The 23,108-nt window shown below is 38.9% G+C and overlaps 1 protein-coding gene across 4 annotated transcripts in view; it reads left to right on the top strand.

Moving 5' to 3' along the window:
- The window catches only part of ANO1 (anoctamin 1), a 143,728-nt gene extending 124,873 nt beyond the window's left edge, over positions 1 to 18,855 (top strand). For all 4 annotated transcript variants that reach the window (XM_070761560.1, XM_070761552.1, XM_070761578.1 and 1 more), the window contains 5 exons: positions 2,531 to 2,683; positions 5,175 to 5,227; positions 6,493 to 6,677; positions 9,229 to 9,334; positions 12,887 to 18,855. In XM_070761560.1, coding sequence (XP_070617661.1) covers positions 2,531 to 2,683; positions 5,175 to 5,227; positions 6,493 to 6,677; positions 9,229 to 9,334; positions 12,887 to 13,147 — 758 coding nt within the window. In that variant the 3' untranslated portion in view covers positions 13,148 to 18,855. The remainder of the gene's footprint in view (positions 1 to 2,530; positions 2,684 to 5,174; positions 5,228 to 6,492; positions 6,678 to 9,228; positions 9,335 to 12,886) is intronic.
- The last annotated feature ends 4,253 nt before the right edge of the window (positions 18,856 to 23,108 follow it).

Raw genomic sequence — 23,108 nt, 5'->3', positions numbered from 1 at the left:
GTAAGATTTTTTTTAAAAAAGAGGTACAGATGTGGATCCTCCAATTCATTTTAGTTTTCTCTTTGATAATGAGACTTAATAACATGGCACCAGACTTGAAGTTTATTTAGATATCTATGGCATATACTAATTTTATTGTGATCCCGAAAAACTTGGGAGACTTGAACCTGGGTTTATTTATTTATTTGTTTATTTATTAGATTTGTATGCCGCCCCTCTCTGAAGACTTATCTATAGGGTTGTGTATATATTTTGTTAATTTGTCTCTTTAGCTTAACATTTTGTAATCCAAATATGCTACTCACTTCCTGGAGAACTTAAATGACCTCTCTGCTAAAGGGTTTATGAACAAGAGTTGGCTGCTGATAGTTACACCGGCTTGCAGATATTGTTGATGAAAAGGAAGGTTATTCAGACAGAATAGTTTAGGTTTCCATGATGGCTGTGGCTATAATTGATCTTCAGTCTCTATTCCTCCATTTCTAATCTAATGATTGATATTTGGGGCAGCTTTTTGCAAGCAAAGAAGCTTTTTGTGTACAGGTAATCCTTGACCCACAACAGTCCATTTAGTGGCCATTCAGAGTCACAATGGCAGTGAAAAAAATGACTTATAACTATTTTTCACACTTATGACCACTGCAGCATCCCCACGGTCATGAGGCCAGCTGTGGCAAAGCTCCGCTCACTGTGAGTGGCGTCAAATTGGCCATGCCCACCCAGTCACATGACCACCATGCCACACCTACCCAGTTGGCCCTTAGGGCAGAGACCGAGTTGCTAAATTATTTGAATCCCACCTATGACCTTTAAAGCCATACATATCTCAACTATGCTTTTTTCAAGAGGCAACTTGACTTCCTGGTTTTTCTTTGAAGACATTTCACTTCTCATCCAAGAAGCTTCTTCATCCCTGATCATTTGCATTCTTTTAGAGTGTCATTGAGGCCACCTGGAGGTTTGTCTGTGTCATCAGGGTCATCTGAGTTTTGCAAATGGATGTGGAGCCTTCTTGGAACTGTTGAAACAACTGTGTTGTAGACTAGAGACAGATGATGTTGTATTCTTCCGGCCTGTTGAGAGCTGTTCTTAGATGAAAATCAAAATGTCCTCAAAGAAAAAAAACAGACATTTCAGCTGCCTCTTGAAAAAGCACCTTTGGGATAATCATGACCTGGATAACTGAGGATCACTATAGACATCTACATGGGAATGGGTTATTTGAGGGACTGTCTTTGCCCAGTTACATCTACCCATCTCATCAGGCCTGGCATAAGAAACATATTATGGGTCCCATTTGCTAAGGAGCGTCATCTGAGCAGAACTAGAAAGAGAGCCATGACATCCAGTCTTTAGGACAGTGATGGCAAACCTTTTTTCCTTGGGTGCCAAAAGAGCATTGCGTGCATGCTATCATGCAGGCGCGAGTGCCCACACCCATAATTCAGTGCCTGGAGAGGCAACTTCTGGTGGGCCCAGTAGGCTTGTGTTTTGCCCTCTCCAAGCTCCAAAGGCTTCCCTAGAGCTGGGGGTAATGCCCTCTCCCATCCCACTGGAGGCTCTCTGGAAGTCAAAAACACCCTTTCAGAGTCTCCGTGCAAGCCAAAAATCAGCTGGCCAGCACATACTTGCCCGTTGGAAATGAACTAGGGCAACGGCTCGCGTGCCAGTAGATATGGCTCCGCGTGCCACCTGTGACACCCGTGCCATAGGTTTGCCATCACTGCTTTAGGATATCATCTCCCCTGAAGTGAGATTGACCCCAACCCTATTGGCCTTCTGAAAACTCAGTTTTATTGTGGGGCCTGGGGATTCCATGAGAATATGGAACCCACAAAACAGTTGTATTCTGTGTAAGGTTTTCTGTTTAGGGCTTTGAATTGCTCTAATTATTTTTAATGGTTTTGCTGTTTTGATTATTTTTATTTTTTATAATTTTAAATGTATGGGCTGCCCCAGGTCACATATGTGGGATGGGCCACTATAGGAATTAAGCAAAACAAATAAATATATAAATAAATCAAGTTAATTTATTAAAGCGAGACCAGAAAGAATCTTGTAGCTGATTGAAAGAAAAATTCACTAGGTTTCACCCTTTCATGGACTTACATCCGTCACATTCTTTTCTCCTGTGTTAGGAGTCTATGTAGATTCATAGTTTAGTGGAAGTTTGGGTGGGAGAATTGTAAAAAGTGAGGGCAGTGTGCAGTTAAATAAAAGAAATGTTGTCCAGAAATGCTCACACACAAGATGTACATTTATATAAAATAGCCAGTAGAAAATTGAATGACATATCAAACATTTAAGAAAATACATACAATTTGTGCGTAGTATGCATTCACTGATATGCAGGGAAGTTGTGTTTGCAACTTCATGCCAGCCGCTCCGAGTCTCCGGAGAGGGGCGGCATACAAATCTAACAAATAATAATAATAATAATAATAATAATAATAATAATAATAATAATAATAATAATAAATTCTACAGAGTAAAATTGGTAATTGACAGTAGTTTCTTTTTAAATTTTCAGTAATCCAGTTTGGTTTTGTAACCCTGTTTGTTGCATCCTTCCCGTTGGCTCCCTTGTTTGCATTGCTAAACAATATCATCGAGATACGTCTGGATGCAAAGAAATTTGTCACGGAGCTTAGGAGGCCAGTTGCAGTGAGAGCTAAAGATATAGGTAAGAGAATAATCATTTATACAATAGCTATAATTTTTATATATTGGTTAAAAAACAGAAAATTGAGTGTCATGATTTCTGCAAGATAAGCACTTTCTGCTAAAGCAGAACTTCTATTGAATACCAACTGCCTGACCTACCGTAATTAGCTAGGAAAGCTATATTCTTCTTCTTTTTTATTTCTATCCTGCTTTAATTTTTTTAACTAAAGGAAGGCAAGTAATTATAGATACAGTATTTGAGTAATCAGTGTAAATAGCATAAAGAATTGAATGAAACCTTGTTTCTTCTTAAGGGTTTTTCTTCATGCCAGCAGACAGAGAAAGAAGGGACAATTTTACATGCTTAGGAAAAGCATTCTAAACTTCGCCGTAACTACCATAGAATCTGTGTCCCTTGGTTCTACTCCCGACCCCATCAATAGGCTAAAGACTTAAATGAAAAGCAGACAAAGGGTTGTATCAAATTCATCATTTACCAGCAGAAGCGAATCATCCTTCTACGCATCTACTAACCTTTTCAGACAGTAAAAAATTCTCAAAAAACTAGAATGCAGAAAACAGTTGGGGGAATGGCAAGAAATTCCATGTTAGCCCATAGAATGGAATGTAGAAATGAAGGAATATAATCTAGAAATAAGTGAATTCACAAACTGAGTAGATATTAAAAGAAATACTGTATGTTTCATTTTGAACATTGAACTAAAAAAGGGAAGAAAAAAAGTTTATACCATTGCTACTATTTATTTATAACATCTAAATTGTTTATTATATATGCTGTATTAGTGATAGTGACCAGATCCTAGGAAGCAATTACAGATAGTCCTCATCTTACGACCACAATGAGCCCAACATTTCTGTTGTTAAGTGAAAAATTTGTTAAGTGAGTTTTGCCCCATTTTATGACTTTCCTTACTACAGTTGTTTAGTGAATTACTGAAGTTGTTAAGTCAGTAACATGGTTGTTAAGTGAGTCTGGCTTCCCCATCACAGAAGATGGTCAGGTGACTGCAACCATCATAAATACGAGTCCATTTCCAAGCATCTGAATTTTGATCATGTGACCATGGGGGTGCTGCATTGGTTGTAAGCATGAAAAATGGCCATAGGTCACTTTTTTCAAACCCATTGTAACTTCAAATGGTCACTAAATGAACTGTTGTAAGTTGAGGACTACCTGGTCAGACTCCCTTTTAAGAGTATTATATAGTTCTGGGCACAATTGTCCAAAAAAAGTGCAGTGACAAATTGGAGGAAATTCAAAGGAGGCTACTAAGATAATGAGTGATTTGGAAACCAAGCCCAATTGGGATCAAATTATTATTCCAATTAAATGATATAAATATATGCATCCTATTTAAAGAGGCAACTCATGAGAGTTACTATAACACTTTTCAAATATCTGGGTTGTCACATTGGGGAAGGAATAGGCATATTTATTGCCCAAAAAGAAGAAGAATCAATGAGCCTGCCTGAACTAGAAGACTTTGTGCAAGGTTCCTTCCAACTCTGTTCTTCTCTTAAAACTACAAGAAAGGCGATTCGGCCTAGCTATTTGCTAGAAGAGCCCTCCACTCCCCCACTCACAACAGAATACCCTACGCAACTAGACTCACAATCCTAGGTTTAGAAAGTTTAGAACTACGTTGTCTTAAACATGACCTAAGCATAGCCCATAAAATCATCTGCTACAAAGTCCTTCCTGTCAACGACCACTTCAGCTTCAACCACAACACCACACGAGCACCCAACAGATACAAACTTAAAGTACACCCCTCTAAACTCGACTGCATGAAATACGACTTTAGTAACCGAGTAGTTGATGCATGGAACTCACTACCAGACTCTGTAGTATCATCACCTAACTCTCAAAACTTTACCCTTAGACTATCCACTGTTGACCTCACCCGATTCCTAAGAGGTCAGTAAGGGGCATGCATAAGTGCACCAGAGTGCCTTCCGTCCCCTGTCCTAATGTTTCTCTTTTACTAGTGTCATGCATATAAATATTATATCATTGTATATCACCAAGACGTATTTGACAAAAACAAACAAATAAATAAAATAAATAAACCTCTTGACTGTACAAGTTATCAGTCAATTCAAAAGGTTGCCAGCTGACATGGTGAGTTTTGAAACAGAAGCTGGACATTCATATGTCAGAGTTGATTTTGAGTAAAACCTGCACTTGGCAGTGGATTGAACTAGATCAGGAGTTTTCAGACTTTTTACAGGCTGTGGAAAAAGACCCTGGAATCTCTGATCAAAGGACAAAGTTATAAGAAAAGAAGACTGGCTGCATTCAAGTATAATTTTACTTCTGCATCTACTCTCTCACAGAACCCCAAATCCTCATGCAACTTTAAGGGTTTTGTGGAATAGAGTTTGAAAACCATTGGCCTAGATGACTTTGAGAGTCCCTTCCAAATCTGTGATTTTATGTTCAGTGTTTGCGATAATACTCTTGAATAGCTTGCTTGTCTTTTCCCCAGGGATATGGTATAATATCCTCAGAGGGGTAGGAAAATTGGCTGTGATCATAAATGTAAGTATTTTGTTTTTCTGTAAATAGTATATGAAGACAAAACTCTATTCAACTATTTTAAAGGTTTACTCTGCAATGGCTAAAGTAAGAAAGTATGACTATGCCTGGAAAAGCAGCCATTAAAGATCTGTGAATACTTGGATATGGGCTCCATTTCCCAGATGGCTCTGCCTCAGTCTTTTATTTTCCCTCCAAGATGGCCCCAGCTTCCTCTCTTTTGTCAAGAGCCCCATCTTTTCTAACCATTACCTCCTTTTCCTTTATCCCTTGACTTCATTTCCTATTTCCTGTATGGTCTAGAGCAGCTCCATGGCAGTATGGCCTCAAGACCTACCGATTCTTCACTGTCTGTCCGTTGTGTATCCAAAATGTGTAGCTTTCTCACTTCTGAATGCCAACATTAATTCTTTTCAGGCTTGTTAAGCATGGCACTCTTTGTCCTTTTTCTATTAGGTCAAAAGAGAAAGTTGAAATTGTTTTTTTTTTCTGTAGGTGTTGATGTCATAAAGACTTTTCCTAAAACAAAAATGAGCAACAAGTAGGCATCTAATCTGTAGCTCTGAGATCGCCGCACAGAAAATGACAAAGAAGCCAAATGGCCAAATTTTGGCAGCACAAATTTTTTTTCCAGCTAAAAAAAAGGAAAAAATGAAATTATATCAGGTCCCCAATAAAGATTCTCAAATTGCCTTAAGCATCACTGGAAAAACCTGCAGTCCAGCAGGCAGGCCCACAGGTTAAGAAGAAATTGTGTATGTTAAAGTCAAAGAAAATTGTGCATTTGATAAAACATCTAAATGAAGCATTTGTACAAAAATCACACAATTTCAAAACAATGAATGCAAAGTGATTCAAAATCGCTCCCAGCATGCAGGATAACAAAACAACATCAGTGCCCCAGACAGTATTTGTTTATTGATAGTAGGGGGAGGGAAGGCATGTGTAGAAAAAATATTGTGCATGGTAACATAGCAAAGAATTTTGCAATTAAAAGGATGTCAGTGTTGAAATGCCTATAGTCATTTTTCCATCTGATGTTAGCTTCCCAGTCAATTTCAGCCACTTGTTCTCAATTTGCTGCACTTTTAGAGTTTGACTATCAAACTACCATGGTACAAAGAAAACCATTAAGCTGCTGATCTCATGATATGGTTGAACCAGCCTGATTCATGGCAGTCCCTGCTGCGGAAGGAATCAATTGAGTCTGCTTATGTAATGAAGTGTGGCCTGAATATCTGCGCTCATTCTTTACTTTTGTGGCTTAGGCATTTGTGATCTCATTCACATCTGACTTCATTCCACGCCTCGTGTACCTGTATATGTACAGTGAGAGTGGCACCATGCATGGCTTCGTGAACCATACACTATCCTATTTTAATGTCAGCGATTTTCAAAGAGGAACTGCTCCAAAAGATGATATGGGGCTTGGCTATCCAGTGCAAATATGCAGGTATATAATGACATTTCTTTGAAACAGCTTTCTCTAGGCCAGGCCTAGGAAATTTATTTGTCTTGCATTTCATCAAGGCTCTTTTAATTTTTGGTGTGTTTATTCTAGGCTGCATATATTGAAAAGTGTCATCTTTGTGTAGACAAGGCTGCCTTCCCATATTTGTGTCTATGTTAACCCCATTCCCCCTCCAGTTACATAATTTCAAAGGTACAAAAATTCAGCCAGTAGAACCCCATTTTTGAAAAGACAAATTCTTTTCCTTGACAGTTTTATGAGCTACTGTCTAGACCAGGGATCTCCAAATTGGCAACTTGAGGACTTCATCTCCCAGAATTCCATGATTGGCTGAAGAATTCTGTGGAGAGGGGCGGCATACAAATCCAATAAATAAAATAAAATAAATTCTGGAAGCTGAAATTCATAAGTCTTAAAAGTTGCTTAGTTTGGAGAGCCCTGGTCTAGGACCACAAAAGTACTACTCTGATCCATTAGGATTACTTTGGATCTACTCTCTGCCAACATATGTCTCTCTCACACAGATGCGTACATACACACAATAAAATAAAGCTATCTTAAATCACCCCATTAATGAATCAAACATATTAGCAGATAGGTATCTTTAAAAACCCAGTAGCCATATGCTCCTTAATCTAATATTCTCTTGAAACAGAAATCTACAATACTACAAAAGGGTTTTTTTTAAATGGAAAGTTATTGCTGTTCTTTATTCCCCTCTGCTTCTAGTTTCTATTATGACTATACAAATTCCTCAAAAAGCTGTTTCGTACATATGGAAATAGTACCAGAGACAACTTTCAGTAGCTGAGAAAATGCATAGCTGTTGTAATAATTCATGTGCATATTGAGAAGAACCCTGTTCAAAGAACAAATCCAGCCCTATTAGGTCATCTCAATCTTTTAAATATTATAAATGTCACACTCCACTATTCAAAAAATGCCTAAATGCAGTCCTTTATATGCCAAAACTTTGTAAACCCTAATTTGTCTTCAGTCCATTGAATTGTGGCTGGAACACTAAGTAAACCAGAGATAAAATCCCACTAATTCATTAATTAATACCACATAAGCTTGCTCAGTTTCATATATGTTAGAATAAATCTCTGAATTGCTCTAATATATTTCCTTCCGATCTTGTATGGATCTAATTTTGATAGCCACAAAATTGCTTTCTTGATACTCAGAATTCATGCACTTTGCATCCCAAATTCCAATGTAAACTCTTTGTCCTCATTTAAAAAAAAAAAAAATTATACTACTAAGAGTTTGTATTAAGACACTTTATTTTCCTTCCTGCTTACTTAGCCAACTGGACTTGGGAGGGGAATTGATAGCCTTTTAGTATGCCTTTGAACTACAACCCCCAGAATCTACATCAGTGTTGATTAACCTTTTCCGCAGTTAGTGCTGAAACGGGGGTGCGTGCATGTGCTGGAAACTGGAAGAGCAGCTACCTGGTGCACATGCGCAAGCCAGGAAGATTATCTTCCCATTTTTGGTGCATGCATGCACACAGGCAACCTGGTCTGTATGCATGAGCGGAGAATAGCGTATGCATGCACCAGAGACTGGAAGACCAGGTGTCCAGGGCGCACGTGTGGAAAATCATCTTCCCCATGCAAACATGCACACCGGGTGGCTGTCTTCTGCTTTTTGTCACTCCTGTGCTTGAAGACCAGATGGCCAACACACTGGAACCCGGAAGAGCAACGGGAGACAGCTCATGTGCCCGGAGAGATGGTTCTTCATGCCTCTTTCAGCACACGTGCCATAGGTTTGCCATCAAGTATCTATATCATTGGCAATTCTACTAAGACTGCTGGGAGGTGAAAGACCATACATTTGCTGTCCCTATTAAAGGCAGTCTGCCCAAGACTTGTTTCACTGCACTATATAATATTCATGGAATTTCTCTTTCTATGTCCTTCCATATTAAATTGCTGCATACTTGTCTGCTGCACAGCAAGCCAGTGCTTTTTCTGGAGAAGATTTTCAGTCAATCTTTCCTTTTCTAGACACTGACATTCCTTGCTTGTTTAATATAATTTCACATTTTTCTCAAATATGTTAGGCAAAACACATAGAGGATCCTATCTCTTCAACAAAGTACATGGAAATACAGCAATTCACTAACATGTTATTCTGATAAAGCAAAAGAAATGAGCATAATACTATTTTCAACATGTCAGCAGTAAACTCAATGTAGCAACTGATGCACTGACTGTATTTAGAGATGGTATGATGATGATGATGAAGAGATGGATGGTTGTATAGAAAAAAAAAGAAAGATGGATGGATGGATAGATAGATAGATAGATGATAGATAGATAGATAGATAGATAGATAGATAGATAGATAGATAGATAGATAGATGATAGACAGACAGACAGACAGACAGACAGAGAGAGAGATGATAGACAGACAGACAGACAGACAGACAGACAGACAGACAGATAGATAGATAGATTTTGATATGAACTAAAAATTATTCTCAGAACCTTCTGATTCTCAATTCTAATCTGTTTTTCAGATACAAAGATTATAGAGAACCTCCATGGTCTGAAAATAAATATGACATTGCAAAAGATTTTTGGGCTGTGCTTGCAGCAAGATTAGCATTCGTAATAGTGTTTCAGGTAAAGTACAATCAAAATTTGTCTTTTGTCTTGAAATTAAATCACAATAAAATGAATGCATGAAATTGTGTTTTTTGGAGATGATGATATCTAATAGTATTTGAAAAATATCATGTCCATATCATATTCGTCTAGCAGGTGTCAACAACTTTTTGATTCCAGATACTCTTACACAAAAATTTACAGTAAATAAAATAATATTGTAAATTTTATGAAAATACCGTATTTTTCAGACTATAAGACACCAAGATTTCGAAGGTGTAAGTAAGGGGGGGAAAGTTTTTGCCCTCCCCAGCCCCTAGGAGCACTTTGCACGTCTCCCAAACGGGCATATTTTTCACAAAAATGGGGCAAGCAGGGCTGGGCTTCGGGAGGCCAAAAATGGCTTTATTCAATATATAAGACGCACCAACATTTCCACACTCTTTTGGGGAGGAGTGCATCTTGTACTCTGAAAAATATGGAACTGCACTTGAGGGTTTGTACTATGTCAGAAATTGTTGCATTGCACACAGAAATTCTCAAATGAGTAAATCAGAATAACAGCAGCTCAGTGAAGACTGCCCATATGAGGATTCAGCTATTCCCATTTGTTGTCTCTTGTAACAGTAGGTAAGAATGATCTTGAACGATGAAGAGAAAATTTCACTCCCTAAGGAATGATCAAATAAAAAAGGGGGAGAGGCTGCAGAGAAAGAAACATAGAAGGGATCTACTCTAACTTATTAGGTGGTAAAAAAAGATGGCGGGAAATGTATGCTTTCAGAGTTGCAAGATTCTGTGAATGTAGCTTTACGATATAGCATTGCTGTGGCTTCCTCTCTAGTCTACTTGGCAGTCAGACAGCTCTGGGAAAAAAACAAAGGTGCCATTGGTGCTCAACCTCTGTTGTTATCACAAGGGTCATCTCAATCAACTAGCTTTTCCTCTTGTATGGACCAACAGAAGATTTACATTTGTCCTCAGGATCATTGGTTGTGTGGCTAGGCAACAAGGTAGACCCAGCACTTACACAGTTGAGAGCACCTTAGATAAAAGACAACTGAGGGTGCTCACTGTGGCATCACTCATTGTTCAACACAGACCATCTTTCTTCCATCAGTAAAGTATCTGATGGATGGCTATCACAACCAAGACTTCTTACTTCCCCAGGATTCACTCTTTTCCGAATGGCATGTGTCCTTGGGCAACTTAAACTTAGCTATGTTTCAACTCCTTCAGTACATTTTTTTCTTTACAAAAGGGATCACATTATGAAACGTTGCCTCTTTTCACTCTTAATTTTATATTTCCAACTAGCTCAACCAATCCTCTTAGTCCTTTCCTGCTAAGTGATGTTGCTGATAAATAAAACAAAATTACAGTAAAACTGTTGAGAGACAACTAAAACCACAGAAGACAATGTTAGTATTCATTGGCCTAAGTGAAATAATCAGGAACAAATTGCGCAAGTTCAAAGGATTTTACTTTTATTCAATCTGGGAATTAGACTTGCCCATCTGTGTGGTCACTTAATTCAGTTTGATTTCTTTTTCTTGTTTTTAAATTTCCTCCCATTAATTTTGGAGGAGAGAGAAATGTTTATCCTAGCCCCCTGTCTGATTTATATTTGTGCTATTGGAGAATCATTTCCAGAATCCTGCAGAATTTACAATCCCCTCTTAAGATGTTTCCTCTGGTGCCTAATTTCTGATAGTAAATAAGAATTGGCTTTGGAGAAAGATATTTTAAAAGCAAGTATTCCCCATTTTAAAGAAAGGTCCCTCTTCTTCTTCTCTCTTGTGAATTCCATTCACTGCAGTTTTGTCAGAGCCCTTCAGATAAGTGATTATGTACATTATGAAGATATATTACAGTATATATTAGTTGCATGAAGCAGTGTATAGTTAGTTCTCATTATCATTCAGTTGGGATCCATTTGACTACTGTGGAACACATTTTCAAGTTTCATGTACGTGCATGTGTATGTGTGTATGTATGCACACACACAAACACACACACATGATATAAAATTATATTTATATACAGTGATCCCTCGATTTTCGCGATCTCGAGCTTCGCGAAACGCTATATTGCGATTTTTCCCACCCGATGACGTCATTCTCTTCCTTCCTTTCTCATCTTTCTTTCTCTCTCTCTTTCTCTATCTTGCTTCTTCCTCTCTCACACTCTCTTCCTCTCTCATCTCTTTCTTTCCTTCTCTCTCTTTCTCTATCTCTCCCCCTCTTGCGGGCGGGCGGGCGGGCGAGCGGGGGCATCAGCGAGGAGCCGGGGTTTCCCCTTTGCGTGGGCGGCGGGGAAACCCCGATCTTCGTCTGTTCGCTGCTGCTGCAGCAGCAGCGAGCAGACGAAGATCGGGGTTTCCCCGCCGCCCACGCAAAGGGGAAAGCCCGATTTGGCTCCTCGCTGCCGCCGCCGAGCAGATCAGCTGCTGGGCGGCCGCAGCAGCAGCGAGCAGACGAAAATCGGGGTTTCCCCGCCGCCCACGCAAACTCCACCATCTGCGCATGCGCGGCCATGGAAAAAAGGGCGCGCATGTGCAGATGGTGTTTTTACTTCCGCAACCCTACATCGCGAAAAATCGATTATCGCGAGGGGTCTTGGAACGGAACCCTCGCGATAATCGAGGGATCACTGTATATTATACTGTCCCATTTTTAGAATAAACTGAGTATAGAAAAAGATGTAAATATAGTAGACATGAAATAAGAAAAAGCAAAGGAAATATATTTGAAATAAACCATTCATTTGGCAATAGTCATTATAGTTATAATAATTATGACAGATATTGAAAAAGCAACTTACAGGCTCGAATCTGGGTCGGTCACCGAGCTTTCGGACTCGTGCTGGAGCCTTCTTCAGGCAACTTATCTCTAGCAGTTCCCTAAAGATGAGCTCCAGTGTGAGTCCAAAAGCATGAAAGAAAAAACATCTGGTCCTGGTTACTGGTCCAGAATAGATCCTGCAGCATTATCCTGGGACACACATATATGCTTTCATTCAAAAGCCACTTTCAACCTGGATTCAGTATTTTGACATCTGTGCCCTCCCCATCACATTTTGGTGCTCAGAAACAAACCTATATTTATGGCCATTTGCAGCGTTCCAAGCTCATGTGACTGTGATTTACATTTTCCCCCAGGAACAGTGTTTACTTCCAATTTCCAACAACAACAAAAAAGCACACCTCATACTAAACAATGACTTCGTTTAACAACTATGGAACTCACTTTATGGCCAATGAATTCATTTCACAATCACCATGTTTGCTTAATAACTGCCACAAAAGAAAGTTGCAAAATTTGACATGGTTGTGTGATTAGTGAGTTTATAACTGTCACCACTGATGACCAAAATTTATGGCTCAATTATGGTCATAAATGGAGGCGTAATGCACATGATTTCTGGAATTAAGCAGTGACACATTCTTAGGAAGCACAAATATATATGAATTCTTAATAAGCTATTAATATCATTTTTAAAATAAAAAAGTAGATAATGATAATAACAAAATAATTTTGACTTGGTTAACTTTTTCTCTCTTTTTTTCAGAATTTGGTTATGTTTATGAGTGACTTTGTTGACTGGATTATTCCAGACATTCCCAAGGACATTAGTCAGCAGATTCACAAGGAGAAAGTCCTTATGGTGGAGGTTTTCATGAAAGAAGAACAAGGAAAGCTGCAGCTGCTAGAAAACTGGAGGGACAAGGATCAAAGGAGGGGTGAAAACTGTAACAGTCACAGTCCCAGATCATCAATGAGCCATAGAGGGAGTGTGTCTTCCTGTCACTCATGCCATGTTGAGGTATAGAAGAAGACAGTGTTTTACGCTGGGGCATTCCATTCATAAAGCAGCCAATATTTACATAATAGAACTTCATACTTTAACAACCTGGTGCATGTTTAAGCATATGCGACTGTTTCGCTTATATCTATGTGAGAAACAATGTTCTTATGAACAGGAAGGACCATACTCTATTTCTGACATGTTTTCTTTTTTTATTATTATTTTCTTTCCTTTTTTGCACAAAAATAATGCAGGGATTTTTTTATATATATAAATAGATAGGTAACTTGCATAGTAAGCTGAGAGCTATCACTGTTTTATTTTTTAAAAGGAGATAGGATTCTGTAGACTCTTCTCTGAGAATTTTATATTAGCGTATTTATTAAAATAGGATAAAACGTATGAACCAAACTACAAGTATTGGAATAATAATAAGCCCCCCATTCCTGATAAGCTACATCTGGGGTCTTGCAATATGCAAATAATGATGATAATAATAATAATAATAATAAACACTATACCGTGGAGTGCTTTTTGCAAGGCTGTGGCAACAAAACTCTGACTTGAATCTGCTGACTTTTTTACAAGCAGAAATCCTGTTGAGTTTCCTTGATCATATGTTAAATACCCTGCATTTTCGCCTAAGTGAATGTAGGAGCAAGAGTATTTTGTTTTCCATTTATGATTCTTGCCTCAATTCAATCACTTCCATCTTCATTTCATGTACTCTAGTGAATAGAGTCAGACTCAAATCACTGTAATCTTAGTATCAACACTAATGAGAGCAAATCACTTTACTGTCTTTCATATCTTCTTCCATGAAAGAAGAACAATTTGTGGAAGGGCATTTACTTTAGTAATTCAAGTGTCTAGTGCACATTCCAGAGGGGGGTTTAAGAGAACAAGATTAGCATCAGCACAATTTCCCCAAGCATTGAAGGACCGTTGAAGAAAAGGTGTCCTGAGTTAAGAGCACACACATACACACACACACACACACACACACACACACAAACAAATTACACTGCCCACCACAAACCCAGTATCTTAGCTGCTGATGGAACACATTAAATATACGTATTCTCAATTATGGTTCTTTGTCACCTCTGGTCAGTAAAGCCAATGTACTACATTGAAAGACATTACATCTTTCTAAAATAATTAATGTGATTCTGTCATTTCACTGGCCATAGGTCTATTGTAGCTCATAATCTTATATATTAAGTAATTTGGCTCAGCAGATCATTTCTAAATATTGTTCTTTCCCATATTTGCACCTTCTCTGCCTTTTGCAAGTTTGATTCATTTGTCTTACTCTCTTTCACATTGAAATGGTCGGACAGTTTATTTAAGCACCATTCCAGTGAAATGTGGGCTTTTATTTTTTTCTTTCTTTCTTAGTATACATCATATTATAGAGGCTATAAAATATGAGTATCATGGAGCCAGTACAGACATGTGCAATTTTGTCCTCTCATGATGCTAGAGTCATTCTATAAAAATTGATCAGGAACATATTCAGAACAGAAAAAAGTAAATATGGTGCCACACAATCCACGATTACAAATTATGTCTTTTACAAGAGATTGTACCATCTACTGAGAATAGATTAATAAATGAGTAGTAAAATAATTGGTGCAATTGTTCAGAGGCAGTACGGGAAATTAATGTAGCAGATATGCAACAATGTAAAGTTATTACTTTTATGCCTTGCTAGTAAGTTGCATCGAAATACCTTGAAGATGCTAGGTGTGATCCAATAGTGATAATGTTACATTATGGTAACAGTCACACAAGCAGCATTTTATTCTCATTTCTTTTTAGTTTTTTTTTAAATTTAGATAAAGAAAGTAAGATTAAAAATGAGGAAGTAAAAAGGGTTAGCAGAATTAAGAAGCATTTCAGTTTGCTTCAAAGGAAGGTTCTCCTGTGCCCATCACTAGTTGCTGGACATTCAAATAAGAAAAGTTGAATAGAATAGACTTCCAATGAGGTCTTTATTTTTCCTCTTCAAATAGCTAAATATTTCAATTTGCACTAATTAAAATTGCCTTGGAAGAATAATGGAGGAGCAATTTATAATCTTTGCAATCTTAAAAAGCAGTAGAACAATTCAAGGAGACAAATGTTACAGAAAACCAACAAGCCAAAGTGGTCAACAGAGAAAACAAATACATTACAGATTTTGGTATAACAAAGTTTCTCCTGGAAAATCATGGAACCTATGAACAGCAATCTTACACAAAATTACTATGTGTCAGTGAATCCTAAGAATTACCCCAACAGCATATTGTGATGCAGTTCTGAGCATATTAAAGTCCAGTCAAAATAGGAATAAACCTGCCAATTTTCACTTTAAAAGTTGCCTTTATATCAGCAAACTAAAGTAGAAAAAGGAATCCACCGGGCCTTCCCTATTGATATGGATGGCAAATATGAACCAATCTATACATGACATGGCTTTCTTCTGATCTGATGGTCATGTTTGTATGTTTCATAGTTTGTCCTTGTCTCTTTAAAATAATCCCAACTGGGAAGTTGTATGACTTTCATTATGTATAAAAGTATATATATGCTTTTTATATTCAGAATTTTTCACATGTGTTGTTGAAAAGGTTGATGAGATGCAAGTGTATCATGGACAGATACATAAAGATGTTCAACCTTCATTGTTTTCCTGAAGCTTCCTGAGACTAAAAACGGGGTGTGGGATGGGGCAGCATCCCTCCTGTCTGTTTTTAGTTCCAGGATGCTTCACGGAGACCTGCTAGAACCAAAATGGGCTGCGGTGGAGGGGGGTCAACCATACATGTGCGGGGGAGCATAGGAATCATCCACGCCTGTGTGGGGAGGTCTGTGGGGCAGCATTGCATTAGGGGGTGACACATACATGAATGCTATCACGCACAATGCACGCTTTTTTGGCAACAGAGGGGAAAAAAGGTTAGCCATCACTAGTCCAGGCAGCCTTGGAACATAACAACCTTCCTTCCAAGGTACTCCAACAGGCAGATCTGGATTATAAACCCAAAACCTGGAAGACCATTCAGTTACAGTTAGTATATCAATCCCTTTGCTTAGCATAAAAAAACAACATCCTTGGAGTCACACTCAGTGTCTAGTGACGGCTTTAACACTATGTGGCTTTCTTGCAGCAGTACTGAAGTAGATTGCCATTGCCATCTTCTGGGATGGTTTTTGGATTTGGGCTTTTTCAACATTCTAGTCTAGGTTGTAGCCCTAGTATTTGTGGATGCTCCCCATCAAAGTTCAAGTACCTTGGTTAGGTACTTAGGAGCAGAGTAATTAACTGCTGAAAATATATGGAGCTTCCCACCACCAGCACTACCAGTTCACAGAACCAGGCTGAACCGGGAGCAACCCACTGCTGGAGATAAACCAATGAAGATGTGTGAAATCAAAATCAGAATTATATTTATGAGTGCACTGTGTATGTTTTATTGACAATCCATCTGTTCAGTCTTACCTATTCATTTCCCCAAAAATAAAACCTGTGCAAGAGTCTCTTACTTTAGCCATGCAGTTTTCATGAATGCATGATTTTAAGTAAGAGTTTGCCACAATATAAGAACATCATAAAATATAACAAATTAGTTGTGGAGTATAGATGACTAATTTAATTTGAGAGTACAGATAGTCCTCAATTTCTAACCATAATTGAGCCCCAAAATTATGTTGTTAAGCAAGATATTTGTTGTGAGTTTTGTCCCATTTTGCAACTTAACACAGTTAGGTGAATCATTGTGATTAAGCTAGTGTGAAAAACATTCATAAGTCACTGTTTTCAGTGATGTTGTAACTTTGAACAAACTTGCAAAACACCAACTTTGAACAAATGAACTTTTGTAAGTCAAGGACTGTCTGTATATTGATAATAAGCCTACTGTGTGGTTTATTCAAAAAGCAAATCCCCAAGTCTGTTATATTTCAGTTTTAAAAGTTTGTTGCAAATTTATTTAAACTAAAATCTCCATTTTATAATATTTATTAGTTTTACTATAAATTATGAATGAATTCAATTCGTTTTAAATATAATTTAGCCGAGATGTGTTCTGTGTAAGTGAAAATGTATTATGTGAATGAAATTTCGTCCAAACATAATACTCTTGCCAAAGATTATTCTGAATAAAGGGCTTATCTTTTGTTTATAAATGCTTCTTGTAAACTGAACTGCAGGAATGTCACTTGTTTTAAAATCATATTAGTCTTTTATTATAAATGTAACCAGCCTTATCTACCTTTCTTGACATAGAATCCATGGAAGAAAATATTTGACTTAATCCAATAAATATGTTTTAGCTGTGCTAAGAGCCTTATACAAAGTAAAACAATTTGTTTATATACTGACCTGTATGCATGAATTTGGATTTAAATATGCAAGCATTCAATGAATTTCAAATGCCAAAGATACTGGATATTGTGGATGAAAGTTCACACTTCTTTTTGTTACTTGATGCAGATGGAGATTTGTTTCCTCTTGCAATAGTCAAAAATGTTTTGCATTAGACATGATGCCATACACTAGGATTTAAAGCTTTATCTGTTCTAGACTTCAGTAAATTTATATATTTTCTAATGTAAATAAACATTTGTGCATACATATTTAGATACATAAATTATAGTTTCTGTCACTGCATTCTGAGCTCCTGTTCAATCTCCCCCATTACCAAACATACCCACAGACTCACTAATCACAAACTCAGAATAAATTTATTTTCAACAAAATCCAAATTTGCAAAACACCAGTTATATAATTCTTTGTTTAATTATGAATCCCGTTACCCAACTTTTTGAAGCAATGTATAAAAAACCCACTGCTCCAATAAATTTTGAATTGCATTGCAATAGTAGAGAATAATTACACAAGCCAGAAAAAGTCATAGCTGCTTTAAGAAGTTACAGATGTGGGTACATAAGCATTTACACTTTTTTCTCCTTCATATCTGAAGCACTGTTGCAGCTCTACTAATGTATATTTTTTAAAAGAAAATATGAAAAACAGAACTCACTCTTGATTAGGAATTTTGTCGCCAATTCTATTTGTAAATATAGCTTTATGCAACATTGGAGCAGCTGAGAACATTCAGTATTAAGACAGGAGCTGGTTTCATTTGTCTTCATTAGCCAAAACAAATAAAAATACATTGAGGAGAGCAAGTTACAATTGTAAACAGATTGTGGTTATAAATGGGCATGACTATAAGGGAATCAAGTTAGGATGTAATTACTTTTTTTCTCAACTACCAGTTAATCCTTCTCTGGTTTTTCTATTACTATTAGTCTTCCTAGCTAATTAATATATTCAGGTATAATTTATACTGAATTATTATATCTCAATTAGTTTCACTAGACGTTAGGAAGAATATACTGTACAAAAAAACATTAGGTTCATTTCATAGGTGATGAACATGAAGTTGACATGGATAGCCCGAATTAGTCAGGGGGTGATCTGAAACTAAAAGAAATGTAAAACATTATCTTAAAATGTTGGCATAATACTGACATTCCAATAAAAATAAGTATTTACTTAGAAATGTTCAATTTTTTTGAGATAATTAAAAATAATAACTGCTCATGACTCTTTTATAAGTTTCTTTTGTACTGCATTTTTCAAAAAGGGTTTTGTATATAATGTTGTATCTAGAAAATTATATAATATGTTCCTTTTCATGAACTCTTTTTTTAAGAAAAGTAAATGCATACTAAAGCTCTCTAGTTTTTTGTTGAATATTTATTTCTATAACTAATATTCATTTAAACTTTCTCACAAAATGCCATTCTGCATTCATTTGAAGAAAAAAGGAGAACAGTATAGAAATTAAGATATGTAATATGCCAATTGAAAAAGTTTTATATTTCAGTATTTCAATAAGTGTTGAAAACATTGTTACTTCTTAGAAATTTGGAAGAGTAAAATCTCTGGTCTTGGTGACCAACTTAAATTTTATTTCGCATCATTATCCTGGGACACACATATTCACTATTATTTCTTTTCATCTGGAAGATCATCTTACATACAATGATTTTCAAAATTGAGGTTTGGGGTGCTTGCAGATAAGGCTTTCCTTGTCTGGCCCTTTGCCCAGAATTTTATGGGTGGTCAAGCAATATTTTCCATATATAATTATTCCATATTTTCTCACTTCTTTCATCTAATTTCTTTTCATAAAAATAATTCAGATTGGAAGTAGTAAGAATCATTAATGGTAGGGGACAGTTGTCAGGGAGAAAGCAATTTGTTATTAATAGAAGAGATTGACACTAACTAATCAGTAAACATGATAAAGTTTTATGTAGTAGAAATATGTTACCGTGTTTCCCCGATAGTAAGACCCCCCCGATTGTAAGACATATGGGGGGTTTCAGGGGGGTCGGCTAATATAAGCCATACCCCGAAAGTAAGACATATGTCTTACTTTCGGGGAAACACGGTACTAAAAGCGAGGGAGGCGTCCGCTACTCCCGCCGCCGCCATTGCTCTCCCCGCCACGCCTGGGGCTGCCTGCCTGTCTGCTGCCGTAGCCGGGCTGGGCGCGGGGCATCCTCGGTGTTGGGCAGCAGCGGGAGGAGCCGCAGCCTCCGGAGCCGGCCAGCCGGGCGCCCCCAGGACGCGCATCGTGGACCGGCCCCGCCGCGGCACAGGAGGGATGGAGGCTGGGCCCGACGGGCAGCCGCGCCTGCCGCGCAACGCCGCCTAACGCCGCCCGCCCGGAGGAGAAGAGGCCTCGCCCGGGCCGAAGCCGCCTTTACTCTCCCCGCCGCGCCTGGGGCTGCCTGCCTGCCTGCTGCCGTAGCCGGGCTGGGCGCGGGACATCCTTGGCATTGGGCAGCAGCGGGAGGAGCCGCAGCCTCCGGAGCCGGCCAGCCGGGCGCCCCCAGGACACGCATCGCGGACCAGCCCCGCCACGGCGCAGGAGGGATGGAGGCCGGGCCCGCCGGGCAGCCGCGCCTGCCGCACAATGCCGCCTAACGCCGCCCGCCCAGAGGAGAAGAGGCCTCACCCGGGCCGAAGCCCGAAGACGAGCCGGCCCCGGTGCCCGGGACAATATAACACATACCCCCAAAGTAAGACACAGTGGGGCTTTTGGGGGTAAAAAGATAGTAAGACACTGCCTTACTATCGGGGAAACACGGTAGGTGCCAAGTCCCATAATTATGATTATCATATTTGTTTGCTGCCTATCTCACCATGAGCTACCACCATTTTAAAAAAAGAAATAAAGAGGAAGTTTAAAGAACCGAAAAGTAAAACAATAGAACAAGGAAACAAACAAAGAAAAAGAAAACAAAGAAAATACAGTGGTACCTCATCTTACGAACGCCTCTTCTAACAAACTTTTCAAGATACGAACCCGGTGTTTAAGATTTTTTTTGCCTCTTCTTCCGAACTATTTTCACCTTACGAACCCAAGCCGCTGCTGCTGGGATGAAGGGGTTTCTTTTTTTTCCCCTTTTTTGAAGAAAGAAAAGGGAGGCGCGGCTTGGAGGGGGAAAGAGTGCATTTGAAAAACTAGGAGAACAGCGTGCTTGCAGGCACTGAAAGAGTATCTTTTGAAGAAAGAAAAGGGAGGGGCGGCTTGGAGGGGGAAAGAGTGCATTTAAAAAACTAGGAGAACAGCGTGCTTGCAGGCACTGAAAGAGTGTCTTTTGAAGAAAGAAAAGGGAGGGGCGGCTTGGAGGGGGAAAGAGTGCATTTAAAAAACTAGGAGAACAGCATGCTTGCAGGCACTGAAAGGGTGTCTTTTGAAGAAAGAAAAGGGAGGGGTAGCTTGGGGGAGGAAAGATTTTGCAGAGAACAACGTGCTTGCAAAGGCACTGAAAGGGTGTCTTTTGAAGAAAGAAAAGGGAGGGGCGCCCCCCTTGTCTTTCTTCCTTCCCACTCACTCTTTAGCCTAGCCTTGCTTCTTCCACCAGCCCCCTTTAGCTGCTCCTCCCTGCCCTCTGTTCGCCTCCCTTCTAAAGTTTGGGATTTTCCTGAAGGATTTGCAGGCATTATTTGCTTTTACATTGATTCCTATGGGAAACATTGTTTCATCTTACGAACTTTTCACCTTACGAACCTCCTCCTGGAACCAATTAAGTTCGTATCATGAGGTACTACTGTACATTGATACGACTGATTTAAAAAAGAAGGGTGTGTAGGGAACAGAGAGGGGGAGTCTGCTATCAATTTATCAGCCACTTCCAAAGTTTCTCCATTGGATCCCCCAGGCAAATTTGGAAAGCCAAATTTTAGACTATTATAATAAAATAGGTGATTGGGGGCAGATCTTACTATGGAGGGCAGGATGCTCTAAAGCCGCAGTTCTTAACCTGTGGGTCACGACCCCTTTGGGAGTCACCTAAGATGATCAGAAATCACATATTACCGATGGTCTAAGGAACCAAGACACCACCCCTCTATCTTTCTCCAAGCAGGTCCACCCACATACAAATAGACTACTGCAAAAAAACCCCACCCTGTATCTCTGAGCATGCATAGAAGCCAAATTTCCGGCATTGTGCATGCATTGTCATTTGGTTTTGGGGGTTTGGGGTTTTTTTTTGCAATTGTTAATAAAATATTTCAGCACTCTGCGTGTGTGTGCGCCCGTGCAAAGCATACACACACCCATGAGGCCCGGCCACACAGTGCAGGAGGAAACAAACTGGCAGCGAAGTAAGTTGGAACCCAACACTGAGATTCCTAATAATTTTATTATTTAATGGTTGGGGGTCACCACAACATGAGGAACTATATTAAAGGGTCACAGCATTAGGAAGGTTGAGTAACACTGCTCTAAAGCAGTGTTTCCCTACCTTGGCAACTTGAAGATATCTGTATTTCGACTCCCAGAATTCCCCAGCCAGCATTTGCTGGCTGGGGAATTCTGGGAGTTGAAGTCCAGATATCTTCAAGTTGCCAAGGTAGGGAAACACTGCTCTAAAGGATGGATGCTGCTGCAGAGTAGGCAAGGAATTGCTCCATCTGGCAAGATAGAAATGGGATGTAACTAATTGTAACAGCACCTTGCTTAAAATGCTATGGCTATAACTAGGGGTGGGCTGCTGCCTGGGGGTGGGGCTCAGCAGGGTAGTGAAAATGGAGCTCTACCCCAGATTGCACTGAAAGATCTTGAAAGAAAATGTAGGGCGTCCTGCATAAGCCACGCCCACAGTGTGGTAGTAAAAATTTAGGTAGCCCTTCACTGGCTATAACCATGATGGTTATAATAGCTGCATGACTATGGCAATATGCCATGAGTCCACGGAGAGGGGCGGCATACAAATTCAATAATTAATTCCATGCAATAGAGTTCCTGGTGTTTTCCTACAGACATATCACAATACAAGTATCAAACACATAACAGAAAGGCAGCGTTCAGGCCCTTTCATATAGTGCCATGATTTCACAGACAGAGAGATGAATCCAACCAGTATGTCATCTTTTGGGTTCATACCCATTCAGACTTTGCTCGTTGTTTTCTTGATCACCACTTTGTTTTGATTTAGTTTTTAACTAACCTGTTTTTGTATATGATCCTTCTACTTTAATGCATTCCTCCAGAGAGCATGCAGCTCCTAACCTCATGATGTTCCAAAAGTTTTTGAAAACCTGGCTTTATTCCCAGGCCTGGGTGTAAGGTGGTTTTTGAATCTCTCTTAGTTTTTTCTTGGCATGATCTGCTTTCAGACATTCATGACCTTTTCCTCTTGTTTTATTGCTCTTAATTTTTAAAATATAAGCTACCTAATAGCAGCAGAAGAAAAATAAACTGAAATCAACTCCATTTTACATGCACTGGTCCCAAAAGAAGATCATACTGTCAAGCCACCATCAGCTATGACATAGACAAGAATCTTATCATCTCTATTAGAGTATCATGGGTAGCAATCCTCTACTCCATGCCAAGAAACACTGGAGCCAGTCAACACTGCAAATAGCTCTTCACTCTATCTAGAAAAATAAGGGATCAAATCTGCA

The sequence above is a fragment of the Erythrolamprus reginae genome, chromosome 1, assembly GCF_031021105.1.
Source record: "Erythrolamprus reginae isolate rEryReg1 chromosome 1, rEryReg1.hap1, whole genome shotgun sequence".
Classification (NCBI taxonomy): domain Eukaryota; kingdom Metazoa; phylum Chordata; class Lepidosauria; order Squamata; family Dipsadidae; genus Erythrolamprus; species Erythrolamprus reginae.
The sequence above is the reverse complement of the archived record's forward strand: the minus strand, read 5'-3'. Positions and strand labels throughout refer to the sequence as shown.